Source organism: Apostichopus japonicus, chromosome 7, assembly GCF_037975245.1.
Source record: "Apostichopus japonicus isolate 1M-3 chromosome 7, ASM3797524v1, whole genome shotgun sequence".
NCBI lineage: Eukaryota > Metazoa > Echinodermata > Holothuroidea > Aspidochirotida > Stichopodidae > Apostichopus > Apostichopus japonicus.
The window spans coordinates 23,266,106-23,291,791 of NC_092567.1; the positions used below are offsets into that span (position 1 = coordinate 23,266,106).

The 25,686-nt window shown below is 34.7% G+C and overlaps 1 protein-coding gene across 1 annotated transcript; it reads left to right on the forward strand.

The window, feature by feature from the left end:
- Positions 1-2,243: 2,243 nt before the first annotated feature.
- LOC139969795 (fatty acyl-CoA reductase 1-like) lies at positions 2,244-25,686 on the forward strand. The gene is made up of 14 exons (XM_071975075.1): positions 2,244-2,471; positions 4,451-4,656; positions 6,904-7,079; positions 9,260-9,332; positions 10,374-10,480; positions 13,186-13,363; positions 15,047-15,091; positions 15,730-15,848; positions 16,683-16,750; positions 17,856-17,934; positions 18,330-18,419; positions 19,220-19,349; positions 20,496-20,623; positions 21,017-25,686. The coding sequence occupies exons 2-14, from the start codon at positions 4,462-4,464 to the stop codon at positions 21,171-21,173; spliced, it is 1,545 nt and encodes a 514-aa protein (XP_071831176.1). The 5' UTR covers positions 2,244-2,471; positions 4,451-4,461; the 3' UTR covers positions 21,174-25,686.

Below are 25,686 nucleotides of genomic sequence, written 5' to 3' on the forward strand. Positions count from 1 at the left end.
CATTTGTGCAAAATGGTGCTATATTTTGCAAATTTTACTAGCTATTTATTTTGAAAATTTACAATATCTGCCACATTTATAGCAACAATGTTATTTTTCTTCAGGTTTACAATCAATCACGTCTGAATTACAACTTTGTTTTCACCATCACGTGATAACGGCCAGCATCTAGACAACGCTGAATATTAATTAAGTGAATACCTTGTTAAAGTTCAACAACATTTTGCGGAAACCATAACTTAGAACACGTGGGCAGGGCATAATTTGAAAATATTGAATGACCATAGTTTGACTTTCTTGTTTGTTTCCTTTCGTACTAAAGCATGTTTGTATTGTTAGTATATTACCGGTAAATGTATAAGTGTTTATGGATTTTGAAATAAATTAATTTGCATGTAAGGCGGGTCTTAATGTTATTTTATAACAGCTAGTGTGAACACCATATCTTATGTATATGGTTATTCACATAGGCGTAGGAGCCCAATTTGAATGGGGGGGGGGGGGGGACTGTGACGACTTGCCCAAAAAATATAACCAAAATTCAACATGTTAATGTACATATAAAATAGGCATGCATCGGTTATTATATCGAATTCGCATTACATACAATCATTTGCCGTGATATTACCCTTCCATATTCGCTATACTTTTTTTTGGGAAGTCGTTTAACATTTAGTAATGTCATTAAAGTAATGGCGAATAAGTCGGACAAGCTTAGAAATTTATTTTAATTACCAAGGATTTTTTTTTTAAACTATTGATTTCCTTTAGCTACATCATTGCAATTTTTTTCTTTCAGTAGGTGCCCGAACATTCTCAGCATATTGCCCGAATTTTCACAACAATATTTGGTCGGTGGGGGGGGGGGGGAGGCAGCTCCCAGCCCCCCACCGCCTCCTACGCCTATATGGTTATACTAGATTGTCAACGCATTGGTATGGTGTTAGCTGATATAACACATGGGCGAAAGATGTGTAACATTGTTTTTCGAAGTATTGCCATGCATATTAATGAGTTAGCGGAAGAATATAAAAAATGAAATAAGGTGACCCTTCAGTTGTGCATGACTTTCTATATAGCAACATCACATTTTTACTGAATTGATCACATGCCAACACTGAAGAAGCGATATATAGTAAAAACACGGCCTTTGCTGTGACTTAACTTCGAATAAATAAACAGATTTAGTGATTTTTAGTCATCAACTTAAATTCCCGTGCTGAGTCAAAATCGAGTAGGAAGTGACCTTTAAAGGGATACTTTAGACTTATCAACATGCCAATTATTTGTCAATGACTTCAACTGAACACGCACGTAGCCTATGTATGAACGTGGCTTCTGTTTGGTAAGACTTATTGTTATGACCTAGATTTATCTTTGATCTATTAATCCACACTTACACGGAACGCGGGTCTGACGGAATAATAAAATATGTAAAACTCATGTTTAAGTATATATATACAATTATCTCAACACATGAGTGTTAACGTTTTGACGTCACCTGAATTTCATAAAGGGAAAATAACTTTGCGTGAAGTTATTAGTCGATCAACAAATCAATGTGATTTATTTCCTGACGACTTTGGGCTCTCACGGAGTCACGGGTCTCGGACTCCACACTCTGCGCCATGCAGTCTGCTCAGCGACGCTAATGAGTCTCCCTCGTAGAAATTGATAATAATTTTTATGGTCTCCCTACAATAGGAAAATGCTACGGCTGTTATATTTTCCTCTCTTTTCTACATAGGTCGGCGCACTCACAAGAACGAATCGCTCTTAGCGTGATGAATAGTAAGGATCGACCTAGCGCAATCGGCAAAGAAAAATTACGCCTTAACAAAGGCTTATCTCGGACCAGCGTAAACACTTTCCAAGGTTGATTCAAAACGCAGCAGACGACGTGGACTGATGGCTTACGTCAAGTATAATCGTTCGAGGAACTGTCGACCAATGAGCTACAGCGGTTTACAAATCATGAATATTTACAAAGAATTTAGCGGTACAAAACGAACCCGCTCTGTAAGAATCACTCCAGAATTAAATACAAAATTAATTTGTAAAATTGCTCCGAAAGACGAAATGAACGAAACTTTTTAATGTTGAAGAACAACGATTTCGATAAAAACTCAAGTGTACTTCATTCGAAACTTTGAGAAATCGTTTACGACTACTGAGACAAAACGTATTTAATTAATTATGTCCAAAGGTCGGCTCTGAATGTCAAATACTTACGTGTATCAAACAAGTGCAGTGGCCCTTGTATGTAAGGCGTGCCTGTACTATGTATGACTACTTGCCTAGGCGTGATTAAGCGAGCCTACGTTCATATGCTGTGGTGTGCAATAGCCAGCCAGTGTACACAATGGGAGAAGATCTCAGTATTTATTCATAATTCCTATTTCACAAATTCATCGCAGATTTCCTCCAGTAGCACAGCGAAAGTTTTACCTTCTGAAATATATACAATTCTGGTGATTTTGAATGTTTAATTTTTCTAGACTATTTGTTTAGATTCACAAGGCTGCCCGATCACTTTAGGCCTAGCCTATGTTAGTCACAAAGTATAGCCTAGCCTAGGCCTACTCGATTTGAACTGAATTAGGCATGTCTAGCCTTAGTACTCCCGGCGTACCGCAAAGGCATGGCATTGGGAGTAATCGTCAACATTAAATCGTACAATGTCAAAACCGCGTTGTTTCTAATATCAACGACAGTAGATTAATGTTTATACAACATAAATTGTGTTCTTGCTGTCTAACTAGGATTAATTCAAGCAAGGCCTAGGCTAGGTTAGACTAAGTTAGAGCTAGACTTATGTTATGCCATGGTAAGCTTAACTTGTTGAGACAGTTACAGATTGACACTTCTGACGAGTGACCATCGCTCATTAAATTATGGATTGCTGGAAATACAACATAGCTTGGGCCTATTTTCATCTTGAAATTTGCATTGTCTTGACTGTTGCTGAAATTGAATTTGTGCCTCAAATCTAGTGCCAGTGTCAGAAAACCTGGTTTTGTTTCTTGGTTGTTTTAAGTTACTTTAATCAATACAATTGCAACTGTATGATTGCCCTTCAAGTATAAACTCGTGTTATACATGTACAGTATGCTATATGTGAGAACTATTCAAACCACACTAGGAAGATGAGGACAAGGACATCACTCCTGTCATAAATTGCCATCAAAAAGTTGTGAACATCTTTCCCTCAGTATTCACACTTGGTTGTCAATCAAATAAACAACTTAAAGTCGCAATGTGTGTTTGCTGAAGAAACTTCCGAAGCAGATTCAATATTCTTATTCTAAATGCACTCTGACCAGGTGGGTTTAATGGAGAAAAGCTGTCGCAATCAAAAGAAAGAAATTTATGTTCTGTTGCCCTTATGGCGCGAACGATTTACTGTAAAATCACTGCAACCACCCATATCAGTATGTTCAGTACACGAATGTAACCTACATATACTCGTTTTGCCCACTTTTCTTACCCAATTTCACCGCGGAAACTCCTGTTTATTCCTTGCAATGGAAGGAAATGACACAATTTCGCAAGCTACATCTGTAAGACTGAAAGAAAGATACCATTCAAATATGGACCTAACACAGGCTAGCACACAGGCTAACGGTCGGTAACAAAACAGAGATTTGATTGGCGAATGATCTGTTGGGCCGCACTTGCAAATTTTCTATGAAGTTTGTAGAATCTACGGACTCTTTAAGAAATCAGGCGAATTTTATTTCAGCTCCAAAGTTTAACAACAGATAAATCAATAAAAAATAATGATTATTAATATGAAAATTGCATAGAACGGTGTTATTTTCACTGAGCTTTTAGGGCCATTAAGCTGGAAAGGTTGAAGTTAAAATTTTGCAAACACATGGAGACTAAACTAAACATATCATAACAATGTTCATATTTTCTGACTTACATCTGTGAGATATAGTATTCACAATAGTGAAAGGTTGCCATTTATTCCTTCATTATCCGAATTGGGGGGGGGGGGGGGAGAGGTTATGTTTATGTTGTCAGTTTAGTACAATTTGAAGCACATGCAAAATAGTTCACAATTCAGTACTTGTTAAGTATGTCATTCCTTTCAAGAGTCTGCGTACTGAAGTGACACAAAATGGTTCACATTTTGAAAAACTTTGTTCAAAACAAACTTTTAACAAATTCAAACAGTTTTTATACCATTTCCAGGCATGTATTATATGGTAACCATAAGGTTAGTCAATCAAGTTTAAAGGGTGCTTAACATTGAGAAGGGTAGTAATTTAATAAGGGTAGTAATTTTTTACAGTAAAATCTAAGCTATATTGCGTAGGATATCATGTATTTGATATGATGATATATGATTGAAGGTGGTATGCCTCTATAAATATGATATGATCATATTTGATTAACACTTATCCATTATCATCTATTTCCATGTTTCATCTGTTTATTGCAGGATTTGTCAAAATGAGTAGCCCGGTTGCCGACTATTTTGCTGGCAAAACGTTAATGCTGACAGGAGGAACTGGATTTATTGGAAAAGTGCTGGTTGAAAAGATTCTTAGGTGTTGTCCAGATGTGGATAAAATTTACCTTTTAATAAGACCTAAGGCTGGTCAAGATCCTGTGGATAGAATCAAGAAAGAATTTTCAGATTGTAAGGTGAGATTTCCAGTGACCATTGGTCAGTCCATTTTCACACCATCTTATTTCCACTGTCTGAATCTATATAACTGCAGTACTTACAAAACTTACACAATTTGTATAAACTTTTATGTAAAGTTTATTCACCTTTCAATTGTCATCATGACAATACTTTGCGGTATTAGCGTAGAGAGATTTGTTTCATAATTAGGAGAAGTTTGATTTGAATTTTTACTTTCCCTTTCACAAATATTGTTGAGTGCAAAATAGGTCAATTATTTAGGTCAGTTATGTATGTATATACATATATAAGGTCGAAATACTGCGTTGACAGGCCGTACAATATTTTCTACAAATTGGGCATCCCTGAACTAAGTTATATCTATATATATATATATATATATATATATATCTATATCTATATATATATATATATATATAAATATATATCTTTATATGTATCTATATATATAAAGTATGTATATGTATAGGTCGAAATACTGCATTGCGTAGGATAGAAATCCATGGAGGTCGTAAACATGGTTGATACTATGCAAAAGTAAATTTATTAATTTATCTTCAACAAGGTAACAAAAATACAACTAACAAGACACATGTGTTTCTACGTGCCTTTTTAGTTTGTGTTTTTGTTACCTTGTTGAAGGGTTTATACAAGAATCGTTGTAATTTAATAAATTTACTTTTGCATAGTATCAACCATGCTTTCGACCTCCATGTATATAAATATATGTATATATATGTATGTAAAATATACAGTCATAATCACAGTTCCAACCTTGTGGTTGCTTTGGATTATCAGTATCAGCTGTTTTGTCTTTGACAGTAGAGAAAGACAACAGGATGTATCTTTACATTGTCAAACCTTTGACATTTTGGAACGTTTCCTTATTTCCTGGTGTAATTTTGGTGGATTACAGCAACATCTATGTTAACCTTCCGGTTGATGGTTGACGTTCAGGTCGTTAACCACTTGTAAGAGTTCTAGTGTCTGTTAATGCAATGAACAAACAAGGCAGCTTCATAAGTATGTCAGGTCGTCTAAGGGAGAACTGTGCCCATCATCTGACATCAGCTGTTGTGGCCTTACAGAGTTGCTCAGCTCAACTGGATAACTACCTTGATATGTCAATATGAATGCTATCTTATGTAAACACAGACTGGGAACTCGGTGGTTAAGGAAGTATATAGGTATATGTATTATGGAATTTGTGGGTAGTTCAGTATATCGTACAGTACTTTTGTGCAGTTCCTTGAAACCAGTTAATGCACATGTACAGCACTAATAGTATGGCGTTTGTCATAATATACATATATATATATATGTATATGTATACACACATATACCAACTACTGTATTTGTCAAGATTCTTGTCGTCTTGTACATAAACTTTGAATTTGTTGCTAAATTTGTTTCCATTTTAGCTAAAAATGTTAAGAATCTTCTTGACTGATGTAGTTATAATTAAAATTATGTCAACATTGCTTGCTTTTCCTACAACATATATTGCTATTTTGAGTGGCAGCTGGGTCTTATCATCCTAAAGGCTTAAACCAAACGCAATGAATGAGATGGCTAGAAGCATTAACTAACCCATCCAATTACCCTCCCAATACAAACTACATGTTCAGAACTTCAGACAACACAGCATTTATTCCATTGGCAAAGGGTGATCATTATTTGGAACATGTTGACATGATCAAAGGCTTGTAAGAGATAAGGTTAAGTTGTTATTAGTAAGATTTCTTGTCTAACTTTCCGTTTAGGATCGGCTGTCCAAATTCATTCAGATTGTTTACAGTGAGAACAGTCAGTCATATCTTCTAAACATTTATTTAACATGTTGGGCAAGAAACATTGTTGCTTGGACAAATCAAAATATATTTAAAACTGAGTCATAAAAGAGATAGTTTATTATTTCATGACATAAAAAAAACTTCATTTCCTTTATCAATAGTGCAAGGAATCTCTTAGCAGTTTAATGTTATGTGCTTTTTGTTATTAATAAGTTATATGCATTTCAGCACTCAAGAATAATGAGAGCTTATATTTGAAAGTATCAAAATTTGGAACGCTTTTGTTAATTCTACACAGGTAAATATAAATAAATTTTGGCGTCTATTATTCTAACAAAACAAAACCCCGATCCTGCTTCCCCTGCCTATGCTACCATAGAGGATTTAAAAAAAAGAAAGAATTTTGTCACAGTTTTCACCGGTATTTCTTTTCTTCTCGTTATTTTACAGTTATATGACAAACTGAGGAAAACACAGCCAAACTACGATAAGAAGTTAATACCAATATGCAGTGACCTGGTCAAGCCTAATCTAGGACTGAGTGAAGAAGACGCCGCTCGGCTCCAGGATGAAGTTCATATCCTTTTTCACTCCGCTGCTACAATTAGATTTGACGAAAAATTAAAGTGAGTTAAATATCAAACAATAATTAAAGGCATTGAAGACTCGCCCCAAATCGCGTGCGGCCATCTGAAAAAGTTAACTTTCCGTTGCTTGCAAGTGACGTTTTGTTCGTGTCGCTACAAAATGCAGACAGTACAGTAATGAAACGTGATACCTTGTTATCTTTAGCTGGACCTGAGATGTCCATCGCTGTATAGTTTGTACACTGTGTTGTGGGTATATTGACCGCAGCTGTAAGCACTGACTGTACACTAGTGTCCTAATTACTGATGGTAGCAAGCTGTGTGTGTGTATTTTCTTGGATCGATGGTGGTGTTTAACACTTCTGTTACACCTCATTCGAAACTAGGTCAGATTACCGGCATTGGACGTTTCTTTTTGTGCCAGTCTTCACACCCTTTTAACCAGTTGCTTAATAGTAGTTTAACATTTCTATTAAATTATGATAATTATTAGTTATAAATTGATTTGCTCGGTTTTTTAAGTTACAGAGTTGGATATTTTAATCTTCTGTGTTGATACTAGTTCAATAAAACAATTTGAGTATCGAATTCAGGGTAAAAGTTAGCGTTCAAAATTTTGGTGCATCCATTCAGTGGTGGAGCATCCATACAGTCAGGGGGGGTGGGGGCGGATGCCCCCTGACGGACTCAAATGGACTGCTGGCGCCCTTTTCAGCTTTTTACCACTTTTTACTTATTCGCGATTATTGACTTTTTTATTGCGCTCTCATCTACCTATTGACATTTATCACATTTTTTGGGCGATGACACCTATTTATTCTTTGTTTATCTGCAAATTAGCAAGGCCCGGAAAGGGTCATTTCCGGCGGTCTAGGGAGTATCTATACTCAAAAATTTCGGTATGCTCTGCGCCAACCCGTGGTGGCGCTCCGCTTAGATAGTGTAGGAAGTGCCTCTACAGACCATTCTCGCCCCCCTTGACCAATACCCCTAGCTCCGCTACTGTATCCATTTTGAAAGTTTTAAGCCTTGTCTCATACTAATTACTATAGCTTCTGTGTATAAAAACCGGTTTCACATCTTTGCACTTTTATAACAGTTCATCTATTCAGCATAGCATTGTGCAATGCGATACTATATACATTTTCATCGTGCATTGTATCCACGAGGGCCGATACATTCTTGATTACATACCTGGTTGTACGATGAATATCTATCCTGAATTTTTTTTAACTTTTTTTTTTTTTATGATTTCAATTAACTGTAGTTGTAGTAAGTTGCTGGTAGTATTTAGTTGTGCTCTGTGGAGGACCACTTACTGTACTATATCACCTGGCATTGAGTATATATGTTACAAGCTTAATGGTTACTGTGACTGCTGCTATGTCTGACAAAACTGTAGACAATCAGACACCCCTGGGAATGGATACGTTAACGATTGTGAAACACAGATTGGGGGGATATTAATTAATAAATACTCAAATTGTTATTTATTTTCCAACCTTGGTAGTAAGTTGAAGTTTATACTCTCTCAGTAGATTTTAGGGATATTAACAGTGATTGCTGATTATAACTAAAGCCACTGTTTCAAAGTAGGATGCTGAGGGGGCTGCAGCATCCTGCAGCCAGGCTGTGTTGGATGCAGTGTTTTGTGTTGTGCAGTTTCACATAGTAGGCACTGCTGGTCAGCTGAGATTATCTCTATTGTTTGTAATAGATGCAGCTTTGCTGCAAGGGATTTTGCAGCTGCTGCAACCTTTCTATTTTGAAATTTTGTTTTAGGAATAGTCGGGGAAGTTCTAATTTTTTGGCCATTCTCATGAAGTAATCATTTACACTCTTTTTTTGTGAGAGTTAGATTCAGAAAGTATTATCAATGTTGTTCCTGATAATGAGGCAACTCTATCAGTAAATTGGCAAGTGGATGTTATAAATTCAAAAAATAATTCAATTGAAGTTAAATTTTGTATCTAGCCATTGTTAGACTACAGGTAGTACAGTTTGCTATAAAAATATACAGTATGAAATAGTAAGAAGACTAACATACCAAGATTTCCAACAGACATGTAAAACCTGAGCAAATTTCAAGCTAATTTCAAGGCCTGAAAATGTTAGCAAAATACCATCAATTTGCAAGAACTTATTTATCAGCAACCTATTCAGAAAATATTTGAAATTTATCCATGTTTCTGTCATTTTACATCTTTTTTTTCCTTCAGATTATCTCTAGAATTGAACGTAGTAGGTTGCCAAAAGATAATTGAATTATCTCGGAAGATGAAAAAACTGGAGGTAAGTAAAGTGATGCCAAGCTCTCACAATGTTTCATTCAGCTGTTTGTTCTCAATATTAATGAATATTCGTCACGAATATTCATGAATTATTATTGAATTATTATATAAATGAATATTCATCATTTGACAACTTTGTTTCCAGTGCTAATACCACTCTATACTGTACTCTTATGTCTTGCTTTAAAGCACTCTTACTCACAGTATGAACAGTTCCTGATCGTTATTATGATAGAAACAGGAAATTCATACTCATGCTGACGTACAAGTGCCCTGAAGCATGACATTAAAAGTACAGATTATAATTGTTTTCTGAATTGGGTGCTTTTTTCATGATTCATTGAACTACCAGGAAATGTTGAAAATAATTGTCCTTTTGGTTCTAATAAGAACTGTGTGAATTGACCAAGTTTCCAATATTTCTACCAGTTATTAATGCAAATATTATTTTGTTTACCTTTTTCAACCTGTGCATGCACAGCTAATTAATAAACCTACTTCTCTACTGAGCAATCCAATACATGGTTTTTGATCAATTTCAGTTCCATTTAAAGCAGTCAACACATATTAGGATATCCATGCTCTTAAACGTAAGGGGAGTGGGTGGTGTATTTTATAGGCACTGATCACCCAATCCTTGACCGAGAGGTGTTCATCTGCCATCTGGATGCCCGAACTGTTCTGAATCTCCGGATGCTTTCAGTTTAGGTCATGTATAGTGCACACCTCCCACCGCACTGCTTAGGTGTGCTTCTGGGGTGAGGGGGCCAGCAACCCCCCACCCGTCAGTAGTTCCTAAGCTGCTGTGAACCACTGATTGGCCCATGTGGATTTCTCTTATAGTGTCTCACAGCCTATATTAGCTCTTGACTTATGTCAATCTTCATTGGCTATTGTTCACTCTAGCTTTTAAAAAAATATAATAAAAAAAAATAATTAAAAAAAAAAAAAAAATGTTACACAGATTCAGGAACGATATTTGCTATTTGTATTTCCAGTCATTTCCTTGTCATCTTAACTTTTCCATTGTTTTTACCTTTAGGTCTTTGAACACATCTCTACTGCCTACGCACATTGTGATAAACAACACATAGAGGAAATATTCTATCCTCCCCCAGCTGATGTTGATAAATTAATGGATGCAGTCAGGTGAGATAATATCCCAGGGGTCATGAATATTCATATCCCATTATACAATCCCTGCTAATACCTCTCTAAACTGTAAACCAACATCATGCTCTCAAAGCAATGGTATTGACAGTACTACAAACAGTTCCTAACCTTGATCTGATAGAAACATGATATTCATACTACTCGTACTGACAATACGAGTGCTCTGAAGTGGGACTAGACACTACAGTATAGAAAAAAAATTGTCTCAACTGGGTGAAAACCCCTTTGAATCCATTATTGTCATTCTTGGCTCTGATTGGCTGATATGGCTCACATGATCATTCCTGACTATCCGTTTTTTTTTTTTTCCAATAATGGATAACTGCCTTCATTTAGTATGCACAAATTCCTATATAACTCATCATATTTTTGGAGTTTATAGATATGGTATTTTGTTGCTAGGCAACAGGGTACAAAGTCACTTCCCAAAGTCACTGTCAAGCATTATCATGCATACAATAAACTGAAAGTCAATATATAAATTTTCTCAATGCATGATCTTCTATTGACAAAATATTCCATGGATATTCCATAGCTTTGAACTTTCACTTTTAAAACAATCTGATAAATGGAGTAGTATCCCACTCTAGACTACTTTCATTCTTATAAAAAGAATACATTTTCTGTTGGCAGCCTGTCTATTTGTAAATCAGGTATTTCAAATAGGATCTATGAGCCCATCTCTTGAAAGTCCAACATGTTTGTTAGAATCATAAAGCAAATTATAACAGAAGGGCTTGCCAAAACAAAGATGATTATTCTTAAAAGTATGCAGACCATTGATAGCTTATAAAAGCATTCTTAAATTGAATGAAAACAACATTGCAGATAATAAAATAAAGAGACATCACAAACATCTTCATTAAAGAAAGGTTGATGTGAAAAAGCAAACATTACTAATTACTTAAACTAACGTTTATTTTTCTATCCAGTCATAATGAAGCTGTTTGTATAGTTAACTCTGTCATAGTTTGGTGTTACCGTGCAGAGTAGTTGTGAGAAAGATAACGGTACCATCAGGCCTTGAAACTCAGGCTAGATGTTACTGGCTCAATTTTGCTAATTGATTTTGCTGTTTGCCAGAGTAGGAAACAAATATTATATTGCATATTGTGGTTCTCTGCCAGTATTGATCAGGAACATATGCACATGATAAGTTTGGCAATAATTTTAGCCTCCCAAACTTGCATGATTTTTGTACTAAGCCTAAGCCCTCTATAACTGCTTACTATCAGCAGAGAATATTGTTCTGCTCTCATAAGCCTTTACATTTATTTGTTTGTTGTAATTCAGGAACATACCAGTGGGAACTTGGTTTAGCCAGTAGATTGTTTTTTAAGAGGGAAAAGAAATATTAAAAAGAAATAAATAAATTTAAAAAAGTTTTTTTTTTTTTGCAACAAACTGTTTTTGGAGTACTTTTGAATTTAGCAATTTACTTGACTCCTCTCTTACCTGTCTCCATTCTACTTATGCACTTAATCTACCTAGCCTTCAGCAGTTGGGAACATTTTAGTACAGCGCCCCCACATAACATCTACTACCTCTTCCTTCCAAATCTACCATCCTCAAGACTTACAACTGTTTTTCTAGTGTGATTTACATCCATTGATTAATTCTTGTAATATGTAGATTTGTAATAGTAATAATGTGAGGTAGAATAAGTTTTGAGGAATTGACTAAAATTGTGAAATCCTATGCCTGACCAGGAAATGTAATATTTTACTTAGCCGCACTAAAATCACACCAGGAGCGATGAAGTGGCAATAATATTAAAGGTTTGCCAATTAAAACAATATATATATATAAAGTTATTGCAATAAATTTGTGGTGAAGAGATTTATTGGATTCAACCATTAGTAACTCTATAAGAGTCAAGGGTATTCAAAATGGCTGCAACCACATGCATGATTTATGGAGGTGTTAAAGTACAGTCAAAATGTTGAAGGTCATTTTGTAAATCAACTGTAGTAGGAAGGTTTAGCAAAATGATTAATTGTTCAGTATATGTATTAACAATATGCAACAAAGTGACCAAATCTAGTAATAGAGGAATTCAGCATTTTTGCTGCAAAATGATCACTTATCATATGTCATTAATTTAACAATTTGGTCACTTCATACATTTCAACATTTTCCAACAAAAGGATGCATTACGCTCAGAAAGTCGTCATCGTTTACAAACTCTTGGCAAAATGATAAAATTTTGCATTTAAGAAACTTGTCAATTCAACACTGTGCAACAAAAATGATGAATTGAATCAAAATTGCAGAAAAAGGTCTAAACATTTTGACGGCACATTAGTGTTTCCAATAGAACATTTCCATCATGATTTAGAATGAAAGGTATGGAGTTATATGGGTTACATGCTATGTAACTATGTGAGTTACATGTGAGTTACACGTGAGTTACATGTGAGTTACAAGCTATGTGAGTTACATGGCTTGCACACAGGAACATCATAACTTGATGTTGTTAACTGACCTCTTGTAGACAACACTACATGGTGCCTGGCACGTAATGAACGCTAAATTGTGCCCGGGCATATTTATTTCTTTAATTGGCACATAACAAATACTGAATTGTGTCAAACACAAGAAGTCAATAGTTACAAAACTTTTGATCGTTTGGACTGTTTTCAAATAATATATTTTCACGGATTATAATTTTTACTTCTCAGCTGGATGACAGACGATATGATCGATAAAATCACGCCACAGTTGCTCGGGAAGAAACCCAACACCTACACATTCACAAAAGCTATCGCAGAACACAAAATCATGGAGCTTGGTAAAGGACTTCCTATTTGTGTCGTCAGGCCATCAATTGTGGGGGCAGCGTGGAAAGATCCCTTTCCGGTGGGTGTATTTATGACATCTCTCCTGTTATGTATCTCTCCAGCAAGAATGTAGAAGGATCTGTCTGGTTGAAGTTTGATCTTCATGAAAACTTTGAGAAAATCCAGTTTTGAATTGACATTTAGTAGAAATACATGCAGTAAAGGGGGGGGGGGAGGGCATGCACCTCAACCCCTGGATCTGTGCATGTCCAAGTTAACATAGTAATTTCAAGGTTAATTGGGCTTGTTTATCATCAGATATTTGTAATGCTCTGGATTCTGTTCACCAAATATGCCACACATTTGTGTTTACATGGTTTATTTTGTATCATAGCTTTTTGTTATTCAGTTTTATATCAAATGTCACTGTTCCCTAATGCACTAACTCCTGCAAGATAGCTTCTTTATCCAGGAAAAATTTCAAATAGCAGAAGCTTCCTTTTACAGAGCAACTGAATATATTACATTTCTCCCGTCCCTCCCAAAAAACAAAAAAAAAACTTGAAAATGCAGACAGCCAAGTCATCCTGTGAAAATGAGTTTCCTCTCTGAAAATTGTTTTCATGCTTAATATTTGCTTAGATCTCTGAATCAGACATCCTGTATTACAATAAAATTTCCATGTACTGAAATAATTGACTTATTAATGTAAATATTTCATATATCGGTGTTAATGTTTACCCTAGTGGTGACAGTCACCATTGTTGTATTAAGTGAGTATTTGTTTTGAATGCACTTCAGTGCCACAGAGTTTCTGGGAAAGGTTTGTGCACTTTGTGGCTTGTATTAAGTCTGATGTAGATAGAGAGAGGGCAGTGGATTTAAAGTCCCACAGTTGTAGCTGGTTATGTGTTATTAATATAAAATATTTAATTTGTTCCATATTTTTAATCTCATTTCACTGGAAGCTATTGCAAGGTTTTTTAAGAGGCTTTAAAGCAATCATAAATCGTCGTAAAAAGTGCAGTTAGCACAATTTTTGTCTTACTAATTGCTGTTAAGGCAAACTTCATCCCATACAAAATAGGTTAAATTCTTCAAAAGTACAGAATTACTTCCGACTTTACTACCAATTCTTAAGACATGATAGTTATATGTTCTGTAGGTGAAATTAACAACATATCAGTATCTTGCATTTTGCTTCAAATACATTTTTTGTGCGAAAATTTAGGAATTAAAACCCATTGCTTGATCTTTCGATGGCGACATAAAAGTAACTAACATGTTACAAACTGAAAGATCCTGCAAAATTAATTTTTACCTGTTGTACAATATTTCTGTCATCAGTTCATCACAATGTATTATTTCTATAATTGGAAATATGTAAAATATGTTTTTCCTTTGCACAGACACTTTTTCCTCTTAGTACTTAATCACATTGGTTGCAAATAGACAATTGAAATCTTTAAACAGTTTTGACTGTAACTTCAATTTGTGAATTGTTGAATTTGTTAAGCTTTTGACTGGATTTTAGCATTGAAGATCATTGCAAAGTCTTATCCAAGTCAGCTCCAGAATCTGTTTTAAAAACATCACTTTGATCACAAATTCATCAAATTACTTAGTATGTTAACCATTCTATTTTATTTGCATATTGTACACTGTACAATATATCATACAGTATATAAGTACTGTATATTTGTGTAGTGTTTCTTGTTGAACAAATAGCAGTAATAAACGTATGATCTTGTTGTGTTCACAGGGTTGGATAGATAACCTGAATGGACCCAGTGGACTGTTTATTGCAGTAAGTTCCCTTTATACTTATGTAATAGATTTGAAAGAGGTAGAGAGAGATTATCATCGAAGAAACAAAACATCGAAATCAAACATCGAAACAAAGAAAAGAATCGAAGAAAGAAAGAAAACAGGCCATCATGAGGTCGTGTCAACAGTTAATTGTTCTTTTGAATGGGAAAAGGTCAGGGGGTGAGGGTTGTCAGATTTCAGATGTTAAATGATAACAGTATCGTCTGGTTGTTTTAGGATTATATAATATTATTTATTTTATTATTAAATTAAATTATTAAATTAAATTAAATTAAATTATTACATTAAATTAAAAAAATTGTGATTAAATTGAGTGAGTATAATTACCAACATTGATAGAGATTCTTCTTTTATACTTATTTAATAGATTTGACAGAGGCAAACATAAATGATATCATACATAATTTTTTTTTAAAACTTTGATCAGCCAACACCTTGTTATATCAAATAGCAATTGTTCTTTTGTATTGACACACAGAAGGGGAATAGAGCTTCCAACTTCAATGTATTCCATGGTAAAAGTATTTTGTTTGCATTTTGTGGGTGTTTCAGGATTATTTATTAATTATTAATTAATTAATTTATTAATTAAACTTATTTTATATTTTATTCCAGTGTGGTAAGGGTTTCATCAATACAATGATTGGGGACAAAGATGTGGTCTTTGATCTGAATCCAGTGGATTTTGTTGTTAACATGATGATTACAGCAGCCTGGCATACAGCTGTAACAAGGTGACTTTTTTTGAATTTCATCCTCCCCCAATTTTCCCCTGTACTTTGCCCTTTTACTTGCCCCTTCCTTCTCTATTGCCCTCAGTTTATCTCTTCACTTCATCTTCTTCTCATCATATGCCTTACCTCCCTCTGCATCACATGCCGCCCGACACCCCTCCCCATGCACCACACCCGTCCCACTTATACCCTTCCCCGTGCATTATACCTCTCCATTTTTTAAATTTTTTTATTTCCAGTATAAATATAAATATTTATAAACAGTACATCAAAAGTGAATACGTAATAATAAAATATTATTTTAAAATGGTAGTGTACACAAAAACAAAAAAACCCTTCTGATCCATATTACATTACCTGCCCCCCTCCCCCCTTATTTCAACCATCTTCTCATCTAATCTCACTCACTCCTGTCCATACTTTGTAAACCAAAGAATATTACATTCCTGAAAGTTTCATGTTTGCATGCCTCAAGTCCCAACGGACTCATAGTCACAGAACATTGATCCCATCATTTGGTTTCATGAATGTAACTTAATAGTAGGCGAACAGCTTCTACCAAACACACAACTCTGATCGAAATCCCGGTTGTTTTTGCTACCCTGCAAAAATACTAACAAAGTCTTTGTAATTCTTCCTTGGTATTTTAATACATTGCAAGCATCATCAGTAGGTTATTGCCCTTTAAAGGTAGTCCTACAACTCTCTTCTCTTCACTTGTGTTTAGGCCTTCGTCCAGAATTTTCAATAACGAGATCGAAACGATTTGTCTTGCTTCGTAAAGTTATCCCCTCCTTTAACCACCTTTTCTTGCATATCATTTTTCTTCTTCAGACCGACATCTATACCTCTTTATAACTGCGTGACGAGCCCTAAAAATCCCTTTAGGGTTGGACAGATGAGTAAGCAACCTTTGGACTTTTTCTTTTACGAGCGATTTAATGTAATGTGAAACTCAACTGCTGGTATTATTTGAATGTGATATGACCCTAATTAACGTATTGATAACGAGGTAAGAAGGTAGGTTAGTGTATAGACATATCATCATCATAAAGGGATTAGTTTACCTTCTCCACGTCAAATGCCTTTACCATAGAAACCTTGTAGCAGTGCGACAGACATTTTGATCAGTGCTTCTTAAATGCTTTGAAAAGTAGGTTGACACTGACTCCTACAAAGGGGATGAAAAATGCAGCAAACTTTGTCTGTAAGTTCTATGAGCACAGCTCAGTTAGTATCTTGAAGGGGGGGGAGGAGGGTCGGGCATATTAGGGCTCAGTATAGGCAAATGTGACAGCACTGATGGCATATGGCTGTTGGTGCCCCGTTGCACTTGACATACTGCCTTTAAAACTCAACCCAATAGGGACTGAAACACTAGTAATGCCTCTTAGACAAATTGGCATAGGTGTCCCCTCCATTAAACTTTTGACCTATGTAAAGGAAATCTGAGAATATGCTTAAATGCAATGTGTAGAAGAAAAAAGTGATAAACCTTCCTGTTTACAGTCATTTCTGTACATGTTTTAACCCACCTGGTAAAATGCCTTGGTGGCTTTTCATTTCTTATTGGAAACTTAGTGCCCATTTTGATAGCTGAAAAATTGCTGTGGCTGCCATTTCGATAAAATTCTGAGGCAACATATAAAAAATAAAAAAATGACCTTGCCCCTATTGATCCTGAATTTGAGCACTTCAAAAATATTTAATGTGTCACTGATTATGATGGTTGCAGATATGACAGGGTTTTCTCTTTTTACTTACTGTGTTTATGAGCTACCATGTGTCTGATTATTCCCCAAAGTGTTTTTCATAAAAAAAATATTTGTTCCCCCTTGCTCATTTCTTCCTCCTGGTTGCACCATTTTCTGGAACACAACAAGAGATCATTAGTACATCATCAAAGTTGAGATTTATATTTTTACTATTTGTAAATTTTTGGTACTTCTCACTAATTTATGCATTTGCAGTAATTTAACCATTTTTGCTTCTTTTCTGTATTTCCAGCAAGCATTCAAGAGATTTACCAAAAGATACCGCTAGAAAAGGCCTTGAGGAGACCAAGTGCAGCTTTTACCACAAATCAGTGAGTACTTTGTGAATTTCAAGATCTGGATAAAATTAAATCGACAACTGAACAAAGTTTTGTAACCAAAGGAATTAAAACTTCTGTCGAGAGGTTTACTTGGAATTCACATGTTTGAAATAAGTAGATAATAATTTTGTGACTGGAGGCAACTTTTTACTGTTTTATACCCAAATGTCATCCATGCCATATACAATCATTAAAAATTTGTTCAAAAATACCCAGTTGTTGATTTAGTTCATGAATTGTAACCGTTAAACTTGATGCTTTTAATTAGTTTTTATTGTCAATTTGCAAGTTATTTTGGTGTTTTTGTTATAAACTCATTGTTTTTGGTGTGTTTTGTTGTTGTAATTAACAAGTTGTTTTTGTATTTTTCCTTTCTTGTTTGACAGGCCTCTCTTTGAATACAGATTTGCTATAGGATCAAGGATACCCTGCTATTTGATGGATCTTTATTTAAGATCTATTGGTAAAAGACCTCGGTAAGTTCCAGCTATCTTGTTCTTTCAGTGGTTTCCCGTACATACTGCCAAAGAAACATATGATACTAAACATTAGAACACTTTGGATGATTGACTGGTAGAATAATTTCATGATTGTATAATCAACTCTGCATTGTTGTAATTTTCTAAGGAAATAAAGTCGTTGGCAGGCTTTACCCTTAACAGCTTTTGTGTGAACATTCCAATTAAGTTTATTATCAATATACGTTCCCAGGAACTTGTAGCTTTACCATCGATTATGACAAAAAAATTTATGGGGTTCATTAGCTCTTTCTCCATGACCTTATATGCCACACCTTCACTTAAATGAATGGATTGCTTGTTTGTGGGGGGTGGCTGGGATTGGGGGATATGGTGTATCAAACCCCTTGCAATATGCTTAAAAGAAACCAGTTATGGGTGGTACACTTTCCTTAAATGGATTATAATCATCAGTTAACAATTTGGTAATCCATCTTATCATTCACAATATCATTTTGTTTAAATTGCCCATTCAAACCTTTCCCTCACCCCCCCCCCCATCACTTCTTTTCCATTTTGTTCAACTTGCTAAAGTCTACACTAGTTGTTACAGTATTTCATCAATTTTTATCTTCCTGTGATCAATAAAGTCTGTCAAACCTCAAATTTTTGAATGAATAGAGGAAAAAATAAAAGGTACAACGTCACATTCAAATCGCAGCTTCTCAGAAATTTTCCGAAGGAGGAACGATGATTGTTGTAGGCTTGGATTGCACTTTGACTGAGCTCTACAACTTTTATTTTTGTCTTCTTAACAGGATGGTAAAGATCTCAAACCAACTGACAAGAGTTGTCCATACTTTGAAATATTTCACGCAGAATGATTGGGTTTGGACGAACCACAACACTGCCACACTACAGGCAGCATTGAGTGAAAGTGACAGAAAGGTTTGTGCCCATGCACCCTTCTCTCATACCCCTGTTATCTCTCCCACACCCACCCTCAGCCCATATTTAGTAGTGTAACCAGAAATTTGGTGAGGGTGAATGGGCAAACTGTGTCTGAAACTAAATTATAGCCTCAAATGCATATTCAAATGCAAATGAATATCAACATATTCATAACATATAAACAATCATTTTTTCGCCTTATGGACAACCATTTACCATTTGCTACGAAAATATGAAGATATGCTCGAATTAAAACTAGTAATATATCAAAATTGAAATGGACAAAAGAAAATGAAAGCTAAAACATGAATAGAATGGTAGATTAAAAGCCATACAAAACTGAAAGAATGTCAAGAAGCCTAACACACTGCCTGATAAATGATTGTTTGTGTGAGTTTGTAGCAGGAAACAGATCCTCATATGGGGGTGGGGGGGGGAGGGGTGGTAATTGTGATAAAGATTAAAAGCAGACTGCAGAATAAGTCAATCCTTGGCTGGTTTCCTGCTAAAACATGTCCAGCAGCTTATCGGTTAAGATAGGAGTTTTTATCATAGATTCGGTGGATTGCAACCCTGGGGGATATTTTAATTTAACAAGTCAATGTGTTCCACATCATGTCGTTATCTTTCTGTCAATTCACAGACATATCTTCAGGTTATATTTTCTAATTTATTTGTTGAATATTATTTATTACTCAACATTTCAGAGTTATTTGTCAATGTTGTTTACTCTCTGAACTTTAGAAGACGTTGGTAAAGTTGGGCTATTGATATATCACGCACACTCATTTTGTGACCAGAGATTCAAGTCAATTGAAGCACCGTTATATACTGAAATATCGCCCTCTATCCCAATAAGTGACATAATAAAAACCAGGAGTGAAATTATCACCTGGCAATCCTTGTTTAATGGTTTTTTATTAAACAAAAGAATACATAGTATTATTAATTATTAGTTTTTAATTACTAGTTTTAATTTAAATTTTTTTTTATTTAGTTTTTAAATTATTATTTATTAGTTTTTAGTTATTAGTTAATTATTATTATTAGTTTCAAGGTAGGAGGTCACTTTTATGATGATTTTGTGATTTGATTCAACAGTTGTTAATCATCTTTTGTCTTCGTTCTATTTTGACTCGACAGGTTTACTTCATGGACGTGGCAGAAATCCATTGGCCGACTTACTTGGAGCAATGGTGTATAGGGACGAAGCAGTATATATTGAACGAGGACATGCTAGCAATACCTGCAGCTAAACGGCATTTGAGAATGTAAGTTAAGACAGACATGAAACCACAGGGTTTTATATTTAACAGAATAAATATGGTATTATTTCACCAGTGCTAAAATGGTGAGGTGGGTAAAGGTGGTGGCATTAGAAGCAATCAAAACCAGCATCTAGGAGGGCCCTCTGGCCCGTCAAAATAAGGTGGCTTTTGTTTTCTGGAGGAATCCATGGTATGCTCATCTGAAAGGGTCTTCCAAATTGTAGGAATTATTCAAAATGTGGTCAAATTTCTAAATTGGACAGCCACCCGACATGTCTATAACTGCCTATTGTTATTTTCTGGTTTTTTTTTAATATTGAAAGCATTGTTTAACCTTGGTAAATGATGTTATGATATTGTTTGATTTTCTCTTCTTTCTTCCTCCTCGTTACTAAGGCTGCGTAATTTCCGATGGGCCTTCAACACTCTGCTATTGATCTTGGTCTGGAGGTTCCTGATCGCCCGATCTCAGCTGGCGCGCAACCTCTGGCACCTGGTGACGAATCTCTTTTTCAAATTTGTCCGTTTCTTTGGAATCAGTTCTACCCAGTAAATAGGAGAGCATGATCGCTGGTCGTAAACAATGTCCAAGACGAATGCAATTTTGTCTTCTTGTTATACGACTATCAATTTAATCAGACAACCTCTCCGCTAGGGGTGCAATCACAGAGGAGTATTAAAACCAGCCTTATTCTTAGGTCGGCAATGATAAAAATGCAGGTTATAGCCAAATGTTAATTCTTGCTTTGGAAGATATGTCAACATATCATATACATCTCAGTATTGTGCCATCAACGCCGTCAAAAGTTTCTACCTTTTTTTGATGATTTAATGAACTTCACTTGGGTTACACTGGTCTGTTTCTTTAAAAGGCACAGGCCATGAACAATAATTATTACAGGCTGTTCAAAATGGCCTAGTGTGAATGATTGTGTCCAGAGAGACACCACTTGGATGGCTCAAGAGTTTGCAAAATCATAATTATTTAAACGAGCATGTTGTTAGGCACTTTGATTTGATATCATTAATGAGTCATTCTTTACAATAGTATGGAATGAATAATTAATAACATCAAAGCAAAATGACTAATTAGTAGGGTCCACTTTAATAGGAGAGGGGATGTGGGAATAGATCAAGGAATGAAATGGCGGGGTATGCTCCCCTTACAAATGAGGGGGGGTGGGGCGTATCATGGGTTAGGTTACTCTTTGCTTGCAACATTCCTTGGGGGCATTCTTGAGGGTATTCTTAAAATCCTAACGATTTGGAGTTTGAAATTAGTGTCACACCCATTTCTACTAAGGATTTATTTCATTATTGGTCATTAAAATTAATTATAATGTAAATATATACACTATTTTGTGCAATTGTGTTATTGGTCTATGGACATTTATGAACAATAGTGTCCTAATCCTCTAATAGGCATTAGAAATCATGAAAATAGCTGCAACTCCCATCAAAATTCACCACAGTTTGACCATCTTACAAGTCTTTTCTTAATTCTAGTTTAATTTACGAATAAACATTAGCTAATTATGCACATTGACGATGTAAAGGGAGTGACTGCCTAATTTTCTGTTATGTTATCCCTTTGTTATTACAATATTTGTTTCAAGGACACTTACCCCAGGATTGTGGCCTTAGGCAATTTTTGAAATATTTTGTCTTGTTTGAAAAGAGGAACATCACATTATTGGAATGATATATGTGGGCTTGTATAATTTGGGGTGAACTTATTAAGGCCTAAAATACGAAATTTTGATGAGCGCAGCACGTCACTTCACAGTTTGCACGTTTAATGAGTTTCACCAGATTTTTCAAATTTTTAAATCTGTATATCTTGGAAATGTAAAGAGCTTTTTTGAAAAGTTTCAACAGATTTTGAATGAGGTTATCACAGACAACAAATGTACTGGAGCAGATTGGCTAGGTGTCTGTTGTATTTTAGGTCTTTGTTACTTCATTACCAAAGCTGCACAGTGAGACAATATCTCTGATAGATTGGAGAGATATTTGTTACAATTAAATTAATGTTTTGTTGATGAAAATGTTCCCAGTAGCACAAAATTTTGTAATTTTAGCTGCCAGGTGTTTTTTTCATTATTTAAAACAGCTTCATAAAATGCTTGTTTTGTTTTGTTTTTGTTTTTTTTTTTGTTGGGACAGTTACTGAAGTTTGTAATATTTCTTTAGGTATTTTCTTTGCCACTTAGCTTGTTTGCCACTTCGCTTGTATAAAAAAAAAAATAGGGGAAAGGTGACAACAAGTTAAAAGAAAAATTAAAAATTGTTGTACTTTTGTGACATCAGAGGGTGGCAGCATTGCCATTGTTACTATCAAAAGTTGAGTCACGAGAAGCAGAGAGACACCATCCTCTTTAACCCATCAATGAACTTACTTTAGAATGATACAAATGCTTCTGTTTGCTTTACCATAACATATTAACTCAGTGTAGTGCCTTGCCTGTCTAAATTGCCAAATAAAATTGGAAAATTTCTTATTAATGAAAGTTTTTAAGAAATCAATTAAGACTACCTTAGTAAAAAGTATTTATACTGGTGAAAGAACCTCTTTGACATTTTGAAATGCCAAAAAAAAAAACAAAGGGAAAAAAAAACTTTCAGTTCTCAGAAATCTTACAAGGAAAGTCATCGTATTATTTGTGTAATTTATCTGTAAAATTGGTTGAATTAAAATTCTTTTTCCTCTGAATCCCTAGTAAAGACATGAAAAGCTACAGAGACAATGGGCATAATGGTAATGACAACCATAAAGGGGAGGGGTAAGGGGTTGGGGTAAGGTGGATATACAGAGATACTTCTTACATCTTCAAATTAGGATAATCTGATCTTCAAATTAGATCAGGCTATATGGCTTGTGGTACCAAAAGTCCTTGCTTTTGATGTAGATTCAGATGGTTAATTTCTCAAAAGTCTGTGTGGCAGTGAGTGCAGATTGTGTGGTTAGGCTGTGTATAACTTAGAGCAAATTAATCAGAAAAGGTGTCTTAGATATGAATTTGATGGAACACATTAATTTTCTTATGGCCCTATTAACAAGGTATAAGTTAACAATGTTTGAAAATCTTTAGTAGACTACTGCCCAGTTGAGATGGACAGGGTAGGTGTGGTGGGGTTAGCAAATGGGTGATTTGTTGGAGGGGGGGTGGGATGGGGGTCACTCTGTGGCACTCTCCGCCAAACCTAGTCAATGTCAGTAGAATTAGGGTTTTGCACTACAGACCAAAGAATTTTATATGCTAATCTCTAAAGGACATGTAAGACAAAAATACATTAAAATATTTAATTTTTAAGACATTTACAATTAAGACATTACAAAAATTTCAAGTCAAATATATGAAAATATATTTGTTATGTTACCTAACATGATAGGTATTTTCCCTTAGTATATACAACTGGTGATTCAGTTAGTGATCCAGCTATTATTGCACAACATTAGAGACAAATATAAGTGTGAAACACTTGGTATTATTTTTCTTTCTGATATGATTAAACTTTTTATTTGACAGGGTTCGTACTAGTGGTTAATTTTGTTTTTCCTTTCCTGATTTGTTTGTATGTTTTGTTTGTATCTGATTTGTATTGTCCTGGTAGACCATTGGTTATCATGTCATCTTTATGATTTTTTTCTGATACCCTTCCCTTTACTGTCTGAAATTTGCTTTGCAATGAAGATGGAAAAAATGTGATAAAAGAGTGGTTAGAATGTAACAATGTTACTAAATTCAAACATTGCTTGTGTATGCCAAGTGATTTTGAAGAAATGAAAAGAGAAAAAAAAAAAAAAAGTGTTACTTTTCTGACAATTTTTGTACAATGAAAGTATGGTGTAGGTTAGGTCTCTGTTGTTCCAAGAGAGAACTATAGAGTTTATTTTCGCTGATGAAGGTTCCATTTCCCCCCATCAAATGGGTATCGTAGCTCCATATAAAATGCATTCGGTCTTGAATAAACATGGCGATCTCTAACAGGCAGAGAGAATTGATTATTTTATCAAAGTTGGTAGGAAAAAAAAAAAAATCTGTTTAAAAACTACCACTGAGCTAACATGATCTAACTACTGTATCTAAAAACTGGTAGGTTATGCTTGCAGCTTGTATGTTAGATACATGAGGAAAGGCCAAAGGTGGTGGTAGCGGGAGAAATGGTTAATTTGCAACGATATTCAATATTACAGCTTTCTTCGTTATATATTGGCAATGAATTTTTGATTGCATTTATCACCAGTAATAGCCAAGAGGTCCCTTGTAAGACGGTTAATTGCAGATATTGATAAAGTAGGAGAATAGTGTAAAAACAACCCATGTTAGATGTTTTTGCAAATTGTCTTATTTATATGAATGAATCCGAATTTTGTTTTCTTTATTTCAAGATTGGGGAGGTGAGTGGAGCGTAAGGTGCAACTGCTCTGCACCAGTTGTACTGATATATATATATATATATGAATATATATATATATCTATATATATATATATATATATATATATACATATACATATATGTATCTATATGTTTATATGTATATATATATATATATGTGTGTGTATACTTATATATATATATGTGTGTATATATATGTATATATATATATATATGTTTATATATATGTGTATATATATATGTATGTATATATATATATATATGTATGTATGTATATACTTGTATATATATATATGTATGTATATATGTAAACTGTATATATGTTTGTATGCATGTATATGTATATATATATGTATGTATATATGATTATATATATATATAAACAAAGCAGGGATATGTGACTGGATAGTGCTCTCTTTTAATTAGCCTTGAGAAAGACCTCGCACCATTATTTCTATGGGTTTTAGTAGTGTGCATGGGGTTTCGTTACGATTTACTTTAAACAGCTATCAAATGCATATTTTATATTTAAGAGGGAACAAAGTTAGGCTGATCACTGTTGGTGAGCATGAAGCCTTTCTTTACATCGAATGTAATTAAAAGGTAAGCTCAAAATTTACCCGAAAATAAACTTGAACATAAAAATGATAATTTACACACAACAA